Here is a 17,365-nt window from a genome sequence, read left to right as displayed (position 1 = left end):
AGTCGCGTGGTAATAATAAATTAAAATGAGATTTTTAAATAACAACTCACAAACAAATAAAATTTTATTTGATTTCTCTGATATTTATGTTTAATTACAAAAAAGAAATTAAAAAATTGTCTTAAATGTGTAATCTTATCATTATTAAATTATTCGTCCCTATTCGGCAAACTACTTAATATTTTTTGGCACTAATTGATATTATGATTTGATCAAAACTAATAAAATTGTACGATTTTTATGGACACGAAATGTATTGCATAAATAATCGAAGAAATAAATTCTTAAGAATTAAGCAATAATGAGCAATTGTGAATTCAGCTATTTGTGCAGATTCAAGATCTCTCGTCGAAGAAAGTTAAAGTCGATTGAATTCGTGACATTTCACGATTGGTAGTTGGCTGCGCATCTAAACGAATCGCAGCATCTTTTAAATTTATGCATCCAGCAAAAGGGACGCATGCCTATTTAAAAGGTGTGCTAGAAACGAGTTTCATATTTTACAACGCGTCTACGCTTAATTTACAATTACAAGCTGGGTAGTCCGGATTACTGCGTTACATATCAGTGTAACATGTATAAATGTTGCGTTTCGCTTTGTTCTTCTTCGTCTGTACGTAAATTTCACTTAACGATTTATAATACTCGTTTAATTTGCACGTTGATAAGGGAGGTTGGTTATTTATTTCTTATTACATTAGATAAAAATAATTTATCTTTAAAGGAAAAAACAGGAATTCAAGAGAGACAATATTCACGAGTTCGGATTAACGCGTTAGCTGAAGTACGATATTCCCTTTTGTTTCTTTGATTAATGCTCGCCTGCTACTTCACCCGTCAAATCAGAAGGAAGATCTTTAACAGGGAAAGCGACAGCCATTGTCTGCTATTTTACAGAGGTCAAATAAATTTCGCACGCTATTCGTTACGATGCTAAATCGGCCAATGAATATGAGAGAGAAGATTTAAACAATTTGCTGGTATCGCTAATCAAATTCTAATATTTTATATTTCATATTAAAGTCGTATCATTTGTCTATTCGCTTTATATTTTTCAATTAAAATATTCGCATTTTTTTTTTCATAACGAATTTAACCGTTTAACACGTTGAATAAATTTACAATTATTGATGACAATTACTTTTATAGATTTTATATTAAATGTTTCTAAGTAAGATATCTGTTGTGATTTATAAAACTAAAAGTACACTTCCTAATAATAATGAAATCTTATTTTAAAATAATGATAATAAATTATCTAGTATTTTCTATTCATAAAATATAAAAAGTTATGAAATTTATTAGATTCATATAATTGTTATTATAAAATTGGTTCAACAATAAATGTGTTAATGAATAATTTGTATGAATAAATAAAATTATATTACCTATTAGTTGTATCGTACATTAAGTGGAAAATAATAATAATTTATGTAAACATAATAATAAAGAAAAAATTATTTCAAATACTTTATATTAAGTATTAATCTACGTTTAACATTAATATGTTGGAATTCTACAATCACACGCAGTACGAGATTTAAAATATAAAAATCAAAAGCAATTATTCGCTTGAGTTGAAGAAAAGTAGCGTAAAATGATTTTATCTCTATCGTTAGATACGAATAAATATTTCTATCGAGCTTGATTATTCTTTATAATACAATAAAAATAGATCTCAAGCGTTAATGAGATCTTCCGGCTGTAAGAACTAGATTATAGGCGACTTCTCAGGCTTTTCTATGTTTCGAAATGATTTCGAACGTGCGAGAGAATAAGTTGTTTTATTTAAAAGCGATTCATATAGTTATACATACGTATATACTTATGAATATATGTATGTATATGTACTCTATGTAGGTATATAGAAACGACCTGGATCGTGAGGAAGTACAGACGAGTTGGTTAGAGGATAGATCCGATATACGACTAAACACATAACTCTGGTCTAACGTTATAACCGCTTTCTGTGTGTTCTGTTTCCTATTCGCAAGGTATACCACGTTAGTTTCCCCTGCGGTTTTCATCTATTTCTATATAAATGTATACGCATATACACGCATATACATATACATACACATATATTCTTATAACCGTAGATATTAAGAACGAGATAAAAAATCAAAAAGAAAATTAATTTTCTTACCATCAGAAACATTTATAAGATTTAATTGGTACTTATTAAATTTTGACAGCTTTTGTTATCAAGGCTACGTAGTTTTTTTTTCTTTTTTTTTCTATTTAACAAAGTAAGTTTTCATAGCTTTTCTTTTTAACCTTTTAAAAACTGAACACATAAAATACAATGATACTTAACGTGAAAAATGGCACGCTCTCAGACAGTGAGAAAACGTTGCATAAAACTCGACTCATGACACAATGTTCGCATTGAGAGTGTTTACATTTCGCGCAGCACATCTCGTTCTTCCGTGATGAAACTTCTTGAGATTGTTAAGGTAGGTGATTTTTGCAGAAAAATACGATAGATAGTTTAATAGATAAAATTCACTTTACTAATCGTTAGGAATTTCTATGTAATCATTGTTAATTAAAACATTAAATATTTAATCGGTTGCACCGTGCAGATTTATGTAACTTTTATATTAACGAGTGAGTGTGCTTTTTTTTCTTTTTTTTTTTTTTTTTGAAATAGTTAAAATCTTATCTTCGACTCTTCTATGATTTTTGTGAACTAATATTGTACGGTTTAACGATTCAAGACGAAAATTGCTGTAAAAGACTGACGAACGAGATAACGAAAGCTTTCACATCGCATCACGTTTCTGCAATCTTTTTGATTGCCCTTAAAGGAATAGAAAGAGAGAGAGAGAGAGACAATGATTTCCCTTCAACGTCGATCCCTTAAGGAAAGACTCGTTAAAATTCTATCTCAGTGATCATCTTGGTCGATTAAGAGAACCGAACTACGAGGGGATAATTTAATCGACCACAAAATCGTGCTTAGCAACTTGATACTCGTCCTATGAACATTTTGCGGTGGAAGAAAAGGTATTAAGATCGATGACGACGAGTCAATGAAAGATCACGTTTTACTCCTTCAAATTTATCGATAAGATATTATTTTTGCAAGATAAACAATTACCTATATTTAATCTATCTAAAATCTTTTTATTATTAAATTGTTCAATTGTTAACCCATTTGCATCTGTAAACGTAATAATTCGCACATGAAAATTTACTTGTCACCGAGCGTGAAATAATTTTCACGCGTTTAGAGAGCAGTACGTATAATTATGCGGAAATGGTAATAAACTACTAGGAAATTTGAACTCTTTAACTCATTCAATGCCAACTACGAGATGTAGGAATTCTATTGGATGGTAGACATTAACTACGAGATATTTCGTAGATATTTTATTTTCTTTTTTTTTTATCAAATCATAAATATATCACTCAAATACTATATCTTCAGCTAATGAATATTAATATTGAATAAATTTATGTTTTCTTTATAAATAAACTTTTACCATTCAAGATGATTTGTGTTTAATTTTCTTGATAGTGAATGAGTTAATCGTTATTCAGACGTTTTCTGTAATTGGTGATAAATTATATTGGTATTTCTTATTGAAATTAAAATTTATAAACAATTAAATTTTATAACTCAAAATAAAATCTATAATTTACAAGGAAGATGATTTTCAATTAAACGTCTTTGATTGATCAAATTAATAGAACAATTATAACTCTGATACAAATAGGTTAATGTTGTCTTTAACTTAATATTAGTATACTAATAAAAAAATATTTATATCTATTATAATATTTAACTTAATGATTTCGTATATATTAATGATGATAATAATATACTCTACGATTTGAAAGAAATATTTTCAAAGTAAAAAGTAAAAAAAAAGATTTATATATAATATTATTATACATCTACAAATGTTCATGTAATTATTTTAAAATAATTAATTTTTTACTAGCATCGTATATTATCGTATACATCTATAGATGACATATTTTAAATGAAATTCATAACAAAAGAGAAACGAGAATTTCGAATCAACGATACTCTACGCCTGCTTCAACGTGATTCATGAATGATCGAAGATCTACGAGAGAGAAAGAGAGGCACGCGAGTCGACAACGAGAACGACGACATCGAGAAAGTGAATTCTCTTCGGACTCTCTTGGTTCACATTTCCGAGAGAGTATCGTCCTCTCGATTTCTCCAGCGAACAACCGTTCACGAAGATGACGTCATTTCTCTCATTACGACCATTCACGAGCCTGTAATAATTACACTTACTACTAGTATTCAACTCCTTCCCTTTGAAAAAGAAGACTCATAGCGTTGAAACTTTTGTCATGCGTACAAACACGTCGTCTTTACCCTTCATCGTTCATATTGTCAATAATAAACCAGCCTAAATGAATCAACGTACTTCTTTAATAATGACGGGTTCGTTGTCTTCTCACACGTTATTTTCGACGACATTTAATTGGTCGAACAATTATCCTCAATCTCCTTGTATCTCTTTATCCCTCTCTTTATTTCTCTCTTTTTTCTCGTTTTGCTTATTTTTCGAATGAGAATAATTTGTTACGCCAACGTACGAAACCAAGCTAAATAACTACTTTTTTACTCTATCGAATATTCCTTGACACGGTTTTCTAAAACGGTTTATCGAGACTACGTTACGATTAGCGGCACGTTCGTGAACTTTGAGGATAAGCAACAAGATAAACAGGTTAACACGGTATTTACTCGTTTTACCAGGACACGTAAGTATTTGACCGGTCATGAGAAATATTAAAAATGATTTCAATAGGTTTGGCATTGACCTAAAAAGTGATAATGCTTTAAAATGTACTAATAATAAAACTATTTACATTGGACGAATTTTTTATTTCATATAATTTTTTTATATGAATTAATATTGGAAATACTAATTTGATACTTAGGACACTTACTATAATACCAGATTTTTAATCTTTCTTCAAAAATAAATTTAACCGTTATAAGTCTTCTTATATTGCAGTCTATCACACTTAGAGAACAACGTATTTTGTATTAATAACAAAATAAAAATATTAATAAATATTGAATCCTATTTACTAATATATTTTATTAATAGATAAAAATATTTAACGTACAGTAATTAATAATTGATTTAATTGATTTAAATCTCATAATAAGTAAACAATAATAGATTTTATTATTTTCTACAAATGTCATGAATCTGTTATTTGTATTTTATATATTTGATTGTATTTTCTTTTCTACACGTTAGAGTAACATATACGTACAGTGAATCCAATTCATACCCTCCCACCCACGTCAATTTAAAACAATCAATATTTTCTCGTAATACAATATTTTTAAATTCTTATATATAAACAAAAATATATATTATAATTATTAAACTTGTGAAGTGATATAAATTTTGTTATAAAGAAACATTTCTTTTTTAAGAGAAGAACTATTTGACATAACAGATAAGAAAATTACTCTTGCAAGTTATGCCCAATTGTCTCAAGAGCATTATAAGGGGTAAAGGAGGGCCAACCAAGTACTACTTACAAAAAAGAATGATTTTATTTTCAGTATATCTTATGTAAGTATATATAAGTATATATACTTTCGGAAATCCAATTTTTTATTTCTATCATTTAAGTAAAATTACATTTTTCAAATAACAAAATGTTTTTCTACAAAAAAAACTTATATCAATTTAAAAGTTTAATTATTTTAAAATAAGTTTCTATGTATAAGAATTTTATAGTTTCTTATTATAAATAATTACCAATTATTTAGCATTTAGAATGAAAACCGATATGAATATTCTTTTGACTGACTGTATATGATAATAATTCATGTATAATATAACCTACATATAATATGATAAGCCAGATGTATGAAAACAAAAGTATCAAATACAAATTTCAAAATAGTATTATAATAAAATTAGATTTAGCAATTTAGGAAAATATTAATGAATAATAATTAAAAAAAAAAACAATATTTGGCAATTTTTCCCAACATGTCTTACCAATCGATTTCACTTCGTGCGTGAGAGAAAACTTTCTTCAAGCGGAAGACGTCACGGAACGTCTACTTCGAAATCATTATCGTCCCACGAAAAAGCTTATGTACCTTTTCCTTATATACGCGGGTCTCTCAAGGTCATAGGCCGCTTAACAACCTGGAACCTCGGAGTTTCCTGCATCGTCACGCGTACTATTCTTCTCTCGGCGGTCGTTGCACCGGAGAACGGTAATCCTTGGGATAAGTGCAACGACGATGGAGCACCACGTGCGTGCTTCGACAAACGTTTGACTTATAAATGTATATGCGTGTGATTATGTATATGTGTTTGTAGATTTTGTGTATGCACTACCAGCTGCGTAACGTTCCCAAGATATAATGTATACTCTGTGTAATAGCGTAAACACAGTACTAACGTGGAATAGACAATGCAACGTTGGAAAGGGTCTGAAATACAAAGAGAGAAAGAAAAGAAAATATAAAATAGGAAAAAGAGAAAGATTGAGAAGAAGAAGAAGAAGAAGAAGAAGAAGAAGAAGAAGAAGAAGAAGAAGAAGAAGAAGAAGAAGAAGAAGGGCTAGCAAGAATCGTGTTGTGTCGATAGATTGCGTCTCGTTCGCATTCGTGTTTATTGTCCTATCACGAAATACGACGTGCCTTGAGAATGGAGAGAAACCATGAAGGGAACGAAGAGGTGAAAAGAGTAACTTCACAAGATATAGAAAGTAGAAACAGCAGGTAAAGAAAAAGAGAATGAGATAGAGAGAGAAATAGAGATGGATAGATAGATAGAGAAAGATTCCATCGGAAGGGTGTCGAGATCAAAGGAGTATGTGCTTTTGCCTTTAGGCGACAACGAATTTACTGATAATACACCACACACTTTGTACGTGTTATTCTTCCAAAGAAATACTTACTGAAGAACAAACATTTGATTATTTTCTTTTAAAGGAATTATAATAGTTACATCATCAATAAACCATCTCTTTGATCTACCGAAAAATTTTTTAAATTATTTTTGTACGACTATGAACAAGAAATCTTAAATCCATCATTTTGAAGTGTTTCAAAGTTTCTTAATATTATATTTATATACTTGCTATGCATATATGTATAAATAAATAATTCCAGGACGTGTATTATTAATTTTCTAATGATAAATTATGTAAGATTTTTTTGAAATTTTCTTATTTCCTAGAAAACTTAATGATTTTTTGTTGTTGAAGAAAAACTCTTATGGAAGAATATTAAAAAATGATTTTAAATTACAAATTCTTACGTATGCGTTATTTTAATGAGTTAAGTTTACTCATATATCAAGATGAGATAAAAATGTTTAAAAAACAACTTTTGTAATGACACATTTACTTGCGAAAACTTTACAAAGTCGTTCGATTTAGTCCAACGAATACGATGCTAATTCTACTTGACTAATCACACGCAATAAAATGTTCAACGACGTCGTAACGAGGCATCTTGTTTCCTGTCTAAAGAAAACAAAATACAGGTGAAAAAGAAGTACAAGAAAATACATTTAGGATTCTTGTTCGTTCTCACACTCATACATTTACGATTACTATAGTGTCACGCAGGGTTATATCAGTGACGTGTTTGCTACATTCCAACGAGGGATGGCTTTTCGAGCCATTAATTTAGCGAGTATGTTCTACTCGACAGACAACGTTTCCTAATCGCACTAAAATGCATCCTGCTAGTGTGATAGCACTATCTTCAAATGCAGCTGCACACGTGATTTTAGCGTTCTATTTCTACGTTTATTATTAGTATTAATGATTAATCTGCTTCTTTTCGGTGACATATTTTCATAGCTTTCAAAGGATTTTTCCTTTTAGTCATTTTTTACGTATAGTAAAAGTTACTGTGGGACTGTTTTCTGTTCTTACCCCATTCACATGAAAAGCTTATTACTATTATTATTATTCTATGACGGATAATAATTATTATCAAATTTATAATTAACATTGAAAGAAAATTTGCAGTTTAATTATGTACTTTGTATTTAAGATAAAAACTTCACATTGCGCTTATTACAAATAATATTTATAGTTACGTGCTCATTTATTATATTATTACGAGAAAAATATATGTTCGAAATATGCAGTTATTAGCTCATAGATTATTACTAGACAGGTAGTCATAAAAAAGAAAGAATTAAAATAGAAATGCAGAAAAATCATTATGGAAATCCGTCTTATTCTTTTTTATTTTACAAACCATAAAATCTTAGCTGTCTCTTGTATAGAAATTTCCTGCTCAGAGATAGAAAAAAATTCTTGAACCATTTAAAAAGTTTCTACTTTTTACTAACTCAAATATCATACAGAAGCATCCACAAATCTGTAATTTGTCTAGCAACTCAAGTATGACGATGTCGCTGGTTCATTTATCGTGTATCGCAAAACGTTATCGATTACTGTTTTCCGCTATATACATTAAATGCGATTATACGTACCATTTACAATGCGTAGAAATGAATATATGTGTACTCGTTAGGAAGCTCGTTATGAATCGAACAATAAATAGAGCGTGTCTGATTCCATCGATTCCATCAACGAATATTACAATACAAAAATCTTAACAGATTATAATAAGCATTTATTTATATAGGTACGTGAATATATATCTTTAGATATCTATATAACTAAATATATAAGAAATTATAACTATTTTGTCATGCTCGATTAAGATCATAATAATTAGGAATTATGTGTCGATATTCATGATACTAATAAATAACAAATTAAAAATATAATCATTATATCAATATTCTTTAATTAAAAAATAAATATTCATCTTAAAATAATGCAAAAAACAAAATTAAACGTACAGATAAAGCCTACAGATTTATATATCAACATAAATAGAATATAAATACGAATTGTTATTCACAAATCAATATTTTGTTCATCTATATTTATTTAATTGAATTTTTTTTTATAATTATATTTTAAATTTTTTGTTCACTATCGTTGATAATACATCGATAATCTTCAATTTAGCGATTTATCACGCTTGGGAAAATATTATTGCATTCCTCTTACCATTAAACGATACAAAATACGAACAATATACTTCCGGGTATAGATTTCAGATCATACCTCTCGTGTTTCAATTCCTATCGTTATATCGAAGCGATATAATAGTAAATCCTTTGGTAAAAGATCTATACTAAAAGATCATTTCAAACACATGCGGGTTTATTGTGACACCAAAAGAGTATCTACCCTCATCGATTTCATTTTTCAAAAGACGATACATCCTGTTGGGAAAGATGCCCGTACACACATATACACACACCCATGTTATTGAAGCTTTTTTAGCTGCTTGTACCCTTACGATTGAACAGAAAAAAAAGTTTGATACGTTTTAAAAAAAGAACAGAGATAAAAAAGGGATACATTTGCAGGTTTTACGAGAATGTATTGCAAACTTTTGAGATTGTCGAAAAATAGAACTGAATATGACCGTCAAAAACATTTTTTCTATGTTAAGCTCAAAACTTTTCAATCCACCTACGAAGTTTTGTTTAGTTTCAAAGGAAAAAAAGAAGAAAAAAGAATAGAAATAACAAATACGCAATAAAATATTAAAGATTAAAAAAACTGATAGATAAAAAATATTTCGAGAAGTGATTAATAGTGTGTTAATAAATGAAAAGAATGAAGGAATAAAATGTTGTTAAGAAATTGTAAAGCAAATTTTATTCGTGGCTGTGCAGTTAAAAAAAGACATTATTATTGTTGTTTTTGTATTTTTGTATATAAACATTTATGTAAAATATTAATCATTTATTGTTTCCTAATGAGTATACTGTATTTTCGTGTATAAAATCATCAATTATTTATTTTTTTTATTAAAAAAACACATTTCAAATAAACTTGAAAGCGTAAATCCAACATTTGTCCTTTTTTTTTCTTTTGGTAGAAATAAATCATTATAACGATCATGTTAAAAGTAACTTCCTAGAACGATCATCGGATAAAAGTGAAATCAGCGTATTACAGGTGACGCGTGCTCGTGGATGCAAAGATGAAAGTTCAGAGTCGCCGAAGAGACTTATGCATCAGCTATCATCATTGTCATCGATAAACAAGAAAAGGATTAGAGATCGTTTGCTTCTCTCTAACTCTTCGTTGAATATCGTTTTAATTTATTAGAAGGAGCTTATAATAAGTGGATGATCCTTATATCTAATAATATCTAATAAATATCGTAGGCCCGATGTTTACGATAATTGACCAAGTTCGATCGGTTAATCGAAAAAAAGATGAGAATTGGGGCGAGAATATTCGAAGAGTGCAACGATGATGTTTACACACTTTGGTAGGTTATATTGAAACTCTGATTCATCTTCCCCTTTATTTAAACACTGTGGCGTTAAATTACAAGCGAACATCTATTAATTGATCATGTAGGTATTTACGTAGGTGATTATAAGCAGTGAGATGAAATTAAGGCCATCGGGGAAGGTAGATTTTCTCGTTCAGGTTAAGTGGGTCGTTGTCGGTACGCCATTGACTGATTAGTTCTTTTACGAACTTGCTACTATCTCTTGCGTCACAGCATCGAAGTCGACGACCCAGTTTTTTCCACCACCGAGGTCAATTAACAGGAGAAAGAAAGAAAAAAAGAGAAAAAGAAAAAAGAAGAGAAAGATTGATAGGATTCAAACAGTTTCTCTTTCTTTCCTTCTTCCTATATTTTGTTAGCACACATTTTTCTTATTTTACATGCAAACAATTGCAATGAAATCTTTTTATGAAGATATTCTTGATAACAAAAGATATTTATATCTGTTAACGAAGTCCTTGACATTGACCAAGAAATTTTATTTTATTGTTATTCAGATTAAATTATTTTTTCGTTTACTATTGATTACTTATATATATACTTATCATATTTATAAATATTCAAGTATTTTCTTTGTAACTCTTTCTTCTTGAATCGTAAAGTTCAAACTCGTATAACATTTAAGGATAAAATCGAAAGGAAATGAGTCGATACAAATACTGCTGAGATATTTATAGAAGAATTTAAACTTCAGACCTGGGACTTTCATGAAATCGATAAGCTTTCATATATAACATAAACGCAAAAGAGGAGCAGCAATTCTTTCTCTATCAGACAAAAAGTTCCCTCGCTTTTAGACGAAATCGAGCGTAATATTTTCTAAGGCTTACCTATCTATTCGATTTCTATGTCATACTGACGGAAAGAGAGAAGATAAGAGCATGATAAATGGAGTTGAGAGTCGGTGTGGCCATTGAACACATTTGAACGCGGAGAAAAAGCCAACCTACTCATATATCCAACTCGAAACTCTAACTATTCGCCTCCGTTTAAATAGGATTTAACGTTCCACCGATAACGTATGTTCAAAGTCCATTCACTATTTGATTTGCGATATTTAGCTGAATGTAATTCATCGAACATATTCGATCTAAAGGACTCAGACATCAAATAATTGGAAAATCGGTGAAATACTAAAAAAATTCTTAAAAATATTCTTATACATGTATATATCAAAAATATAATATATATCTAACATAGAAAAACCGAAAACTGTCGACCCATACCCTCCTCCCCAACAGCAGCAAAACATATAATATTATATACTGTATTTCTCGTAATGTTGAAAAACAATCAATAAACCATTACTGAATTAAAATTTATTCTGATATCGATCCGAAAATATATGCAATTTAATAGATAATACAAACGATGTTTAATAGAAAAAAAAAGTAATAAAATCTAATAGTGTTATTTTTTTTGTTTTTAGGGCAAAATGAACGGACCGGTGTATGCGTCCTCCTGTCCTGCACTACAATCGAATCTTTCTTTACATAGCTCATCATACTATAGCGAATACAGTGGCACAACCAGAAGACGACTGTCTTCGACTGGCGAGGCCGATACTTCCGCTACTTCGAGCTACGAAGGAAGTGATAGCTCCGAAAACAGCGACGAATCACGATTAGATCCGGTCAGCCAAATGGAACGCGAACAATTGGAGACTTTCTTTCGTGGACTTAAATCACAGGTATCATATATAACCCAATGCATATATATATGCTATTCAAAATATGTGGACATAATATCAGAGGTGGTTTATAATTATATAAACGATATTATCTTATTTTCAAATTATAGCTGTCTTCTTATTATAATATTATCAATGTAAATTATCGCAGAAGTGTATTAGCAAATTTTCATAGCTAGTCTTATCAACGACAGAATTTAATGAACTGATTAAAAATAATGTTTATACAGCAGACAAGAAAGTCGTATATGAAATAAGAAGCTTCCCTAGTAGCACATAATATTGAAAAATATTGAATACATATGTATTTAATGTCTTTTCAATATTAAATACACATGTATTCAATAATGAATTCAAAATGCTTGTAAAATGTGAAGCAAGAATTAGGTTAAAAAACAATTGAGATAGTTACATTTAATATTATGGTAAAATGAATTTGAGATGCAGTTCAAGAAATTAATAAAAATTAACATAATATTCGTCATATAATAAACAGAATACTACAGCAATATTATACTTGCATTTAAATAGGCGACCAAAATTTTAAACAGTATATTTAGATATTTTTACCATTTTTCTTTTGTAACTTTTGAATACAGATTTAAATATTTATATAACTTCTTTTTTTTATTTTTAACGTAGAATAAGCGTTCACAAAATTTTTACGAACTTTCTGAACAATTCAATATTATACGAAAATTCATGAATGTTCGAATATCCATATATAGGCATACAATATTATCTTATTTGATGTTTCTGACAAAATTCTATTCCTTATTCAAAAAAGTGTTTCTAGTAAAACTTATTTTATTTCAAAAAAGACATCTTGTGATAGCCATCTTATTTAAATAAACATGCCTCCGAGATTTCAAGGCGATTATTTTCTTTTTTTTAAATTATACTTTTTATATTTACCTTTTTTTTATTTTTTAAATAAAATTATATATTCTTACTTACATTAAGAAAACTAATAATAAGTAAAAAACATAATTCCAATACAGACAAAAAGGTGAACCACAACAGACTCTTAAAGGTACTTTCATTTCATTAAGATTTTTACTATAAAGAAACGTTCCCTCTCGAGATAAAGTATGTTCTACTTGAAACATTTGTTTTGAAATAACAAATATTCTGTAAGTTAATTGCGTTTAATGCTTTACATAATACACTTTGTATATATAAAATATTTTAACATATTAAAACATTTCTTTATCTTTATCCTTGAATTTACAGGTATTCGTATGCGAATCACTAGCAAACTTGTATCTTGGTAGCGCTTCGCAAACAGAAAGGTGGGAACTTCGATTCACTGGAATACCGGTCGTTGTCCTTGATCTTGGAGAGACACGATCAAGATCCAAAAGACGTATTCAGATTTTGCTAGCCGAGCGAGGTACTTGCTTCACATTATGGCGAGAAACTATTGATAATCTTTCATCTTATAAGGTATGCTTCTTCTCCTCTTTTTTTCATTTCTAATTTGAAATATATTACATATGTATATATATATTTATAAGATTACATAATATTTATATTATTTCAAAATCTAATATAAACTAACATTTGTTTATTTATTAACTAAAGAAATTCATGAAATCGTTAATTAAAAAAAAAAAAACAGAAAGAATATAAAGTTAGATGTTTCATCATAATAAGAATAATAAGATCTTAGTTAACGAATTAATGTTACTTTCTTATTTAATATATAAAAAATAAAATGAAACAAAATAAAAAAAAAACAATATATTATAATTTGATATAGGTATCCGGACCAGCATTTCACACAATGTGTCTCTCGTCGGACCACACACGTTTGGCTGGACTGAGTTTTGACAATCCGAAAGCAGCAAACGATTTGTGGCAGCACATAGAACGACTGGTCTCGTGTCCAGAGAACATAAGTCTTTCTGTGCCAGGTAAAAAGAAAAAGAAGGTGCCGCAAAAGAAGGTCGTCCTACCAGCGAAGAGCAATATAAGCCAGCCGTGCCAATTCCAGCACGTGACGAGCGTTGATGCTGCCGATCGATCGCGATATTTTTCCCTTCAAACGTTGGTGCCAGCCTTGAGTGAGCTAGAGAACTCCCTCGAGGCAAGTTTCTGAGTCACGGACAGCCTCGCAAAATCCTCGTAGTTTCTCTTCACCTCTTCACCTTAACCAATCGAATCTTCTTCCTTTTTTTTTATTTCTCTCTCTCTCTCTCTCTCTCCTTTTTTATCTTTCCTTTCTTTTCACGAAGAGAAAAGAAAGTTTGTGAAGTTGACAAAAGAGTAAAAGAGAGGGAGAGAGAAAGATAAAGTTTTGTTTTTAAATACACGAGCATTGTGCTTAATTAAAAATAAAAAATAATTTATTAAAGAAAAATAATCGATAATAGAAATCGATCAATTTTCATTTAAACCAAAACTATATTTACTTTCTTTCAATAATTTTACACGAACTCTTGGATATTTCATCTACTTCATCACACGGATTTTTTGTTACAAGAATGTCGATGTTGAATATTAAATAAATCGAAGATTGAAATTCATTTAAGTTTTTGGGTGGATCATTTATTTTTATTACCAAATATAACTGTATAGATGAAATATCAGGTTATTTTGAAATTCTTTCAATAGCTAAACGTTGTCTTCCATCAATTTACAATATAAAGATTAAAATTGGACTTTTTGTTAAGAGAATATTATTGTTTCATATCGAAATAATGCTCGTTTAATATGAGAAACTACGATGACATTGCTTATAACTTGAAAGAAACGTTCGATATTTACATTTAATTATTTTACGTTGAATAATGAAAAACGAACGTTTCAAAAAAAAAATATGCGAGGCGTGACAGAAAATGATAAAATATAATGAACGAAAAAATTTCAAAAAGTAACATTAAAAAATTCATTGTTTCGTTTCTGTATATTCATTATTATACAATATTGTATATTATGTCATAACGAATAATGTTACTTTGATAAAACGTTAAAATGAAATCCTTGACGTTTGAAACTTTTGAAATAAGAATACCTTTGAAAATAAGAATTTAATTCATGAAGTTTCGATGTGTGTTTTCTTTCTTATTAACGAATTTAAATAAAAATCACAAGGTTGTTATCCGACGATACAATCACTATGTAAACGTGATCGTTGAAAAATATTAGATCTTAGATATGTCTTTAATAATAAATTTTAAATCTAATAGACGTTCTAAATGATAAAATTCGTTCAATCATAAATCATCATTACAATGTTATTACATTATACGCGATATATGTGTGCGTAAGTTTAAAAACTCGTGTAATGTGTATGTAGATATACTTCTCATAACTTTCCCTATTAAGACATTATAATGTTTGTAGAAATTGTAAAATTTCTCTCTGCGTTTGTTAACGCGATCTGCTTTTACGATTTTAGCCAATCATTAGAAAAAGATATCCACGTAAAAATATTTCTCGTGATTTATAACTTCCTTCTTTAAAACAGTCGATAAGGTTGATCGCTATACTTCCATATTGTAAAGCTTTCAATTATTAATATTTAAAACTTATCAATAATTAGAAATTTGAATAAAAAAAGATAAAAGCTTACCGAAAAATTAATGTCACGATAAAAACTTGAAAATTATATCGCAATACTTTTGAATATTATAATATATCTATGATCTACAAGTAGAAAACATTAAATGAAATAATACAGTTTCCGATATTATCGATGCATGTAACGAGTGACAATCCTTATGATCCGAAGTAGCGAACTTTTCTTCTATCTTGGTGTTAAATTTTGTCGGCTTAAAAAACAATTACTCCAAAATATAAATGAAAAGCATTTCTCTTTGAAAATTATTCAAAAAATAATTATCGATATGCATTATCTTATCGCTAATATAGGGTCACGGCTAACATTACAAAATATTTCGTATGCAGATTGTTAATTAACAGCGATTGCAATAAGACTGGTCTTATCATCCACATTGAAATATTCTACAGTTAATAAACGTGGATCAGAGGACTCATTTATATATCAAGCTATCATTATAAATAATAGAAGTATCATTTATTCTAATCTCATTTTACTTTTTAAAATATGTATATGTTAAGAATAATTTTTTTTAATTTTTAAGAATACATTAGTATTTCGTTTTACTGATTATCTCGCCAATCAAATTAATTATACTTAAGATTAATTAAATCTTACGATGCGTTATAATCTCAATGGAATTTACGCTGCGATTATGTTAAATTTATTATGATGTTTTTTGCACGAGCATAATCGTAATCAATTGATTAACGAATTTATAAATTACGTAAATTCTAGAAAGATTTAAACGTTTTTATGTAAGCTATTTTCGAAACATTAATTAGTGTTAATTTCTTTATCCACGACTGTGATATAAATATATTTGTATCGTTACGTTTCATAATATGTATCAGCATTAATCACAAATCTCGTTATCTATGTAACAATTGTGGTAATAAATAGTATCTTAAATCTTAGATCAATTTCATTAATGGATTATATATATAATATGGAAAATAAAGAAAAATTATACTATCCTAAAATTTCCTTTCTGATTTTCCTAATGCATTCTATATTATCGATAGAAATTAATTTCTCACGCACATCAACAGATGGCTCTCTATTTAATTTTTATTACAAAACAATTTTTAATTTAATAAATAAATCGTTTATTTTGAAAGTGGCCTAAGTCTATTTTAATATTTTTCTTGTTGTTGAATAACATCCACAATTGGAAATTAACTAATTAACTGTCATAAAAAATAGAATTAGGTCACTATCAAAATAAACGGCTCAAATAATCCAGAATAAAATTCTTATCATAATCAAGCCTTATTAAAGATTCAATAAGTTTCAAATTATACATGACAATTAACAAATATCTTTTTATTGTTAGTTTCAAAAATTAGTATGTGCTTTCTCGCTATCAATCTATAATATAAATTAAATTAACATATTTTATTTTGAATCCAATAATTTTTAGTTTATAATAAAAATTCATTCTATATTGCAATCTCGAACAATGAAAAGGAAAATTACGATGATTATGAATTATTGTCTGTATGTCTAGTTTTTATCTAATATAAACGTATTCATATTATAATCGCATTATCATTATCATTATTTTTACAATAATTAATGGTGGTTCATAAATTTATAAATTGACAGTCTCATTAGTTCGTACTTTGATGAAACTTTGTTAATTTCTAATTACATGGAATATATTCGATGCATTTTATCAGCATGAGAATATTCCATTGACGGAGCCATTCAATTTAAATCA

At 28.6% G+C, this 17,365-nt stretch overlaps 1 protein-coding gene across 1 annotated transcript in view; it reads left to right on the top strand.

The window, feature by feature from the left end:
• MESR3 (misexpression suppressor of ras 3) overlaps positions 1–16,559 on the top strand; it is a 39,416-nt gene extending 22,857 nt beyond the window's left edge. The window contains exons 2-4 of the mRNA XM_015316498.2: positions 11,817–12,077; positions 13,311–13,523; positions 13,840–16,559. Coding sequence (XP_015171984.1) covers positions 11,817–12,077; positions 13,311–13,523; positions 13,840–14,178 — 813 coding nt within the window. The 3' untranslated portion in view covers positions 14,179–16,559. The remainder of the gene's footprint in view (positions 1–11,816; positions 12,078–13,310; positions 13,524–13,839) is intronic.
• Positions 16,560–17,365: the final 806 nt, after the last annotated feature.

This window comes from Polistes dominula, unplaced genomic scaffold, assembly GCF_049000335.1.
Source record: "Polistes dominula isolate Pdom_NZ unplaced genomic scaffold, Pdom_raw_medaka contig_77, whole genome shotgun sequence".
Lineage (NCBI taxonomy): Eukaryota > Metazoa > Arthropoda > Insecta > Hymenoptera > Vespidae > Polistes > Polistes dominula.
Note: the sequence above shows the minus strand (reverse complement) of the source record. Positions and strands in the feature narration are given on the sequence as shown.